At 37.9% G+C, this 6,944-nt stretch overlaps 1 protein-coding gene across 1 annotated transcript in view; it reads left to right on the top strand.

Moving 5' to 3' along the window:
* Positions 1-1,096: 1,096 nt before the first annotated feature.
* Positions 1,097-6,944, top strand: part of LOC132115374 (protein dispatched homolog 3-like) — a 33,907-nt gene continuing 28,059 nt past the window's right edge. The window contains exons 1-3 of the mRNA XM_059523820.1: positions 1,097-2,122; positions 3,448-3,667; positions 5,043-5,179. Coding sequence (XP_059379803.1) covers positions 1,138-2,122; positions 3,448-3,667; positions 5,043-5,179 — 1,342 coding nt within the window. The 5' untranslated portion in view covers positions 1,097-1,137. The remainder of the gene's footprint in view (positions 2,123-3,447; positions 3,668-5,042; positions 5,180-6,944) is intronic.

The following is a 6,944-nucleotide window of genomic DNA, read 5'->3' as shown; positions in this document are numbered from 1 at the left end:
TCTCTGTCAGCAATTAGGCAGGCTTAGACGTGTTGAATGATTTAATTTTCAGTGACGCTGCCAACTGTGTGTCAGCTGCTGATAGCATGTTATCTCTGGCTCTCTGTCCCTGTTCTCTCTCTCTCACTAGTTTGCTCTGGCTCTTTTTAAGTGAGTGTATATAAGTTAAAAAAAATTCTATAGCAAAGTTGGCTTTTCGACAATATTAGCATAATCCATATCATTTTCTAATGTAAATATATTAAAATAACTTGCAATCTCAAATCTTCAACTATACTTGGACAGAAAATGCCTGTGTTAATAAATTTGAATAATAACAGCAGAATTACCAAAAATATCTTAGCCTGTATTGTGGAAAAAGTTGAATATTTTGTTGGACAGTGGGGAGCATTCAAGTCCACTGCGTCAGATAACAAATCAGGAAGACATCTGTACTCAAATGCTGCTAGATCTCTTCTCAAAACTACCATCACTTTTTGCAATAACTACCTGGTGTCAAGGTGATTCTTAGTGAATGCATTTATTATTTTTAGAGGAATGAGAATGAGATTATTTATTTTTTTATTTTTTGTTCACAGTAAAATACTGACAATTGTGGGAGGAATGTTTACATTTCCTAAATTATGCTGAAAATATTTCACAATGCAAAAAAAAATAAAAAGTAAATAGTAATAAATAGTTATGCTCCTCAAAAAGAGTACTGCAGATAAAGCCATTTAGTATTCAAAATGCCCTGCTACTATGAAATCTCCTCACAGTTCGGTGAGAAGGATATATTATCGGACACATGCACGTACTTCCTCTGGGTTCAGCATCTCATACCAAAGGCCAAACCATCTGCCCGCCTGATTGCTGGCCTGTGAGACTCGGTTCACTGTTTCCTTCATTTCTTTTCAGCACTCACTACCCAGAGGCTAAAACCTTCCACGATTACATTTAAAGAATGACAGACTTAACGTCTGTGTCCTTGTTTTAGCAGCAGCCAGCTGAGAATAACCTGCCACTCTCTTAAGGATGCTCAGTAAATCAAGTACACTTTGTTGTATTCACCTGTCCAGAAGCAAACAGAAGCACACAGAAGGCCAAAAGGCGTGAATGTACAATAAGTGTTTTGTGTCTTTTTTTGTAGTGTCATCCATGGATTCGGAAGATGAACCCTTGTTGCTCCAAGGTACCTGGAACCTAAGTGAGTTTGAAGAACAAGAGGAGGAGGAAGAGGAAGAGGAGAGAGATGGAGAAACAGAACAAGTAAATGGAGACGAACAGGTCTGTAAAGGGTTTTGGTGGGCTTTGGGCTGGGTGTACACACAACCCTGGGCGAGCGGGCTGGTTCTGGCCGTGGGATTTCTGGTACCCTTCGCCCTCTCTGCTTATATGTTCCTTTGCTGTGAACCACTAGACATTGACCTTTCTTACAGCGCATTCGAGGTCAGGAGTCATGCATCGGCAGAACATTTTGACGCTCTTACCATTGCACTGAAAAGCCAGTTAGGGTCTTGGGACAGGCACAGGCGTGACGCCGAGGGATTTGACCTTGAAGCCAATGCTCTGAGGGACCTTTTGTTGCTCATGGTAAACCGAAAAGGGAAGGATGTCTCTACACAGACGAATGTAACAGAATCCGCAGAGACCTTGGGACAGACTGAGATGGAGGCACACAATGACACCAGACAGTTTGGAAATGAGAAAAACAACAAGATGAAAGAGGAAAAGACAGACTCTGTAAAGCCAAACATAGCAGTAAAGCTCAATTCAAGTGATACCGAAGATCACAGCAAACCAGACTCACTCTTAATGAGGAAGCAAAGATTTGCTGGTTACTCCTACCTCCAGACCCAGGCCCTCTGGAGGATAGAGCTAGTGTTTGTTGCCCAGGGCGACAAGGATAACAACATCTTCACCCCCGAACGCCTTCACACCATACACCACGTAGAGAGACTTCTAATGCAGCACCCTCAGTTTCAGCAGTTCTGCTGGAAGCCATTGGAGGCATTGCGAGACTTGCCACTGGGACCTTCCTTCTGCTCCCCTCCAAGCTCCCTTCTGTCCTACCTCTTTCCCAGTGAGCGAAGGGGGAAGATCTACTATGATGGAATGGGTCCCGATCTAGCTGACATACATGGTGAGTCATGGGTGGGGGGGGGGGGGGGGGGGCACACTAGCCCACTCTCCACAAACAATTCATAAATCCTTATTTATTTTTTACTTTAATACTTTTGAATGCTGTATCTTGAGTATAATGAAGCTCAATTACAGCAAATAAGCTCAGCTAAACTCAGTAAAAACAGTAGTATGCTTTATTTGATTCACTGGTGTGGTTTCTGGCTAGTCCAAGTTGGTCATTAGCTATTTCATGTTGGTTTAGAAGGTTGACCAGTCAGACTACAAGTTGGTAAAGATCTGGCTGATCTGTAAGACCACCTTGGATCAGAAACATGCCAGCTTGACCGTGTTAAACTGGAATGGCCTGGTTTTCCAGTAGAGTTAGTCCTGGTTAACATATTTCAGAGGTGTCCAGTTCTGCTTCTGGAGGGCCAATATCGTATGCACCTTATTTTTCAACATGGAAGAAAGCCATTTTCTCTGGTTCATTAGCCATAGGGAAAGAACAAGAAGAATAACAAAGTGCAGTAAATGGTAAAACTGTTTATACTACAGACCACTGTGTTCATAATTAAGATAATACATTAAAATAATATGGTAAAAAATACCAGTTTGCAATATCAAGCAGCAAAACAATAGCTAGAAGACCCGAAGCCAGACACATTAAATTTACAAATGGCTGTGCCCGCTTTTTTGCGCTGCTTTATTTAACTTTATTTTTAATTTTATCATATGTCTTTTTTACATTCCCTTATTGTATAGCTGTATCTTATATTTTATATTTGATCTAGATTTTTGGCTCTACTGTTAGTGTTATCTGTATGCACCGAGGGTCTGAGAGTAACGTAATTTCGATTCTCTGTATGTATGTACTGTACATGTGGAAGAATTGACAATAAAGCAGACTTGACTTTTACAGGAAAAATAAGGTTGATAGAGTTTAGTTCTGAACTGCTCCAACACATTGGCTTGGAAGTTGGACCCTGGTCCAGATGTGTCCAATTAGGTTTTTGAATTAAACTCTTCAGGAAAGCGGCCCACTTGGAGCAGGACTGGACACCCCTGGACAAATATAATGTATAGATCAGGGGTCTCCAACCTTGCTCCTGGAGAGCTACTGTCCTACAGATTTCAGCTCCAACTTCAATCAAACACACTTGAACCAGCTGATCAAGGTGTTAAGGGCTTCTTAATAATTACAGACAGGTGTGTTGAAGCAGGGTTGGAACTGAACTTGGAACTTTTTTTTCTTTTTTATGTTCAATGCCTCTTCATAATTTCATCCAAATTAAAATAGATTTTTTTGTTGTTGATAAAACTGATTGTAATATCCTCTATTCTCAGGGGCCCTGAGCCTGGCGATCACTCATCCGCAGTTTTACTGGTACGTGGATGAGACACTCACACCAGACAAGCTTCAGTCCTCTCTTCTTCGCAGTGAGATCCATTTTGGAGCACCTCTCCCCTCCTTCTACTCTCTCCAAGACAGACCTCTAGAACAGAGACATCTCTACAGAGATTTTGTGGTGCAGTATGCGGACATCCTGTCACAACAGTCCACCAGGTGGGTGTTGAGATCACAGCTGGTGCTGGGATGATTTAAACAAGCAGACTTATTGTTTATTTGTCTGGTCTAATACCATGCATGCTTGGTAAATGCAAAATCGATTTAACAAACATATAAACCAGGAATTCAGCAGGAGATTCATGATTGCTTATGGGGCATTAAACATGGTGCTTGGATCGTAGAGTGTGTCTTGATGCAAACATTTAGTTAACTATTTTATTTTTAATAAATTAAGCTATCTTTCTAAATTAACTCAGTCGCTGAAGATTAGAATATAGACCATACAGAATAAAAACATGCAAAATTGATTTAGATCCCAGTTGGTGGAAGCTTTATTCCCACCATGTCTTCTCCAATTCCCGTAACTTGTCTTTTTTCTTATGCATATCCTTACCTGCATATAATTTCCATTTGAAAATTGCCAAGTTGATAAGTGAGATATTAGACTGCTAAAAATACTTTTTTGTTTTTTATTTAAAAACATTTCTTAACATCCTTAAAGATATAAATACAAGACTTTGGGACATGTTTTCATAGAAATACAGTATTTTGAATATCCTTTTTGCAATCAGTTGTGCAAAATGAATGAACTGCTTTCAGTGCTCACCTCCATTCAATAAGATGTCATTTTTATTCTAAAAGTGATTGACTAAATTAAAATTAAAGTGTGTGTGAGAATTGTCATAAGGCAGAATTTGCTTTCATAAATTTGACATCTATAACGGCGCCATGAACTTATGAGGACAATCTCAATGGCACAATAGTGATGAATCATGGCTCAGTCCTCCTGCTCTTCTGTGCAGCAGCTGGAGATACTGTTCACTTTAATAACACAAAACTAACGAGTTATATATAAATGATTAAACACACAATGGGAGTCTATTAAGTCACTAAGTATTCCATAGTGTCAATAACAAAAGTCAGGCTGCAGTCATCTTTGCAAATGAAGCCCCAGAAGGACGATCACAGACTTTGAAACTAAACAAAACCAGCCATGAATCAGAGACAATGACTCAAAGCTTTATTACATCTGCAAAACACCCCGAATATACTTACTGCTGTCAAGACACTGAATTTAAGCAGATGCTCTTCAAACGACAGTCATTACTGCCAGCATGACAGTGGTAGGAGGCCTAGAAATGATCTAGTGGCCTGACTCAGAATAGGCCCTCATTGTTTCTCTGATACTGTAATAACTCCTTTAAGAGCCCCCCGATGTAATTAAGATAATCTTTTCCACCCACTAATGTGTGCCCATTTTCTCTCTAATCCCCCTCATCCGGTCCTTCATTTGTAACACATCGACTGATGTCAACCATAACCCATCTCGACTATCCTTCTGTCTCATCCCTTTTTTATTCTCTCTCTTCAGTAAAGTGAAGGTGTTGTACGGGGGTACGGAGTTATTTGATGATGAGGTGCGGAACACCTTCCACAGGGACATGTTGCTGGCTTTGTTCAGTGGGGGATGCATAACTGTCCTTGTGTACGTTCTCACTTCATTTTCTGGTAAGACACCCACCAAGCCTTCCAAATAAATCCGCAGACACCATGTTTTACAGTGAGTTAAGGCTTTTGTTGTGCAGTCACTACAAAGTAAAGATGCAAATGTTTAATATATAAGTATATTTACAATTCTATGTGCAATTGTTTCAAGTTATTAGTTGATTAACTCTGTGCTGGTTACATTTAGCAAGCAACAGAGAGACGTGTTGCAGAGAATTCATTGTTTTGATTGACTGAGCACTGATATTTATTGCATTTAGTCTGTATCACTTTGTTTGTCTGCGTTTGCTTTCAGTCTGTGCAGTGGTGGGGGTGGGGGGGGGGGGGTTCAGTGAGCCTTTCTGCAAGTTACATCTATCGACCTTATTTTTAATGTAAGAGCTGGCACACACATTTTTAGCTTGAATGTGCAAGGCTTTTAAGCTTCTTGGAGTTATTTTCGCTGTACACTCCATAATACAAGGCTTAATGTGCTGTTTTAATATGAATGAATATTTATATTGATTTTTCAGATGTGTTTTACCCATATTTTGAATTACAAATTGCATTGGATTGCATTTAAGGGTTAAAGGAAATGTCTGTACACTTATATAGTGGTAATTTTGCCAAGCCATTATCTGTTTTTCCACTGAGTGTTTTCATATAGTGTATAAAAACAGTCCTTTATGCTGCTTGTATGTTATCATGATATTTTAATTCATTATTATCATCCATTTTAATTGATCGCTTTCAAATTTTTTGTAATTTATAACAATCAGATACACACTGGTTTGTGTAATGTGTGCTATTAGTTAAAAGTTAAAAAAATTAGTTAAAAAAATGTCCATTCAATAATATTAACAGATCATTTTGACTCACATTTTATTTGAATAATGTATGCGTGAATGTTGAAAATAACATGGATTAATAACTAAGATTAAAAAATGTTTTAAAAGTATTCTTTTTAGGTCACATTTTATTTTAAGGTCCAATTCACACTATTAACTAACTATAAACTATGATTTTTGCCTCAATAATCTCCTAATTTGCTGATCAATAGTTAGTGAGGTAGTTGCAAAGTTTACGATTCAGGGATCTAAAATATGGTCACAAAGACTGATGCATTAATATCTGCTTTATAAGTACTAATAAGCAGCCAGTATGCTATACTATGTATGCATGATAATAAGCAATCAGTTAAAAATGAGAATTGATCCTTAAATAAAGTGTTTTTATTATTAATCATGAACTTACAGTTCACAATACTGCTTCATAGACTATTTACTTGTTCTTGGTTAATTTCAATTTGTATAAATTAACAAAAGCTACTGTATTTATGAAAAAACTAATTATTACATTGATAAATTAACATTAATATACATTAATACATGCTGTCACAATGGTTAATTCATGATCAAATCTGTTAATAGTGTTAACAAATTGTATTGTTTTGTATTGCATGCTGATTTAATTTAATTTCATAGATCAGATGGATATTGACTGAATATAGGCTGAATCAATACATGAATTCAGCCTTGTTGGTATCATAGCAGATATGATTTACGTTTTAACGTTATTTTCATGATTTGTTTTTTATTGAAATTGCGACGGGATTTCATTTTCTCGTCTACAGAAAGGCCTCGGTATGCTTTGTAACAACATATGTGTCAACAGATAAGCTGCAAATGATTTCTGAAAGAAATCTGACTGATGTCTTGAACCTGCACAAACTACCCCCACATGCAGCAGCAGGAGTTTACAACTTTGTGCCGTATGACTTAATTAGGCA

This window comes from Carassius carassius, chromosome 34 (genome assembly GCF_963082965.1).
Source record: "Carassius carassius chromosome 34, fCarCar2.1, whole genome shotgun sequence".
NCBI classification, from domain to species: domain Eukaryota; kingdom Metazoa; phylum Chordata; class Actinopteri; order Cypriniformes; family Cyprinidae; genus Carassius; species Carassius carassius.
This window is presented reverse-complemented; position numbering and strand designations above follow the sequence as displayed.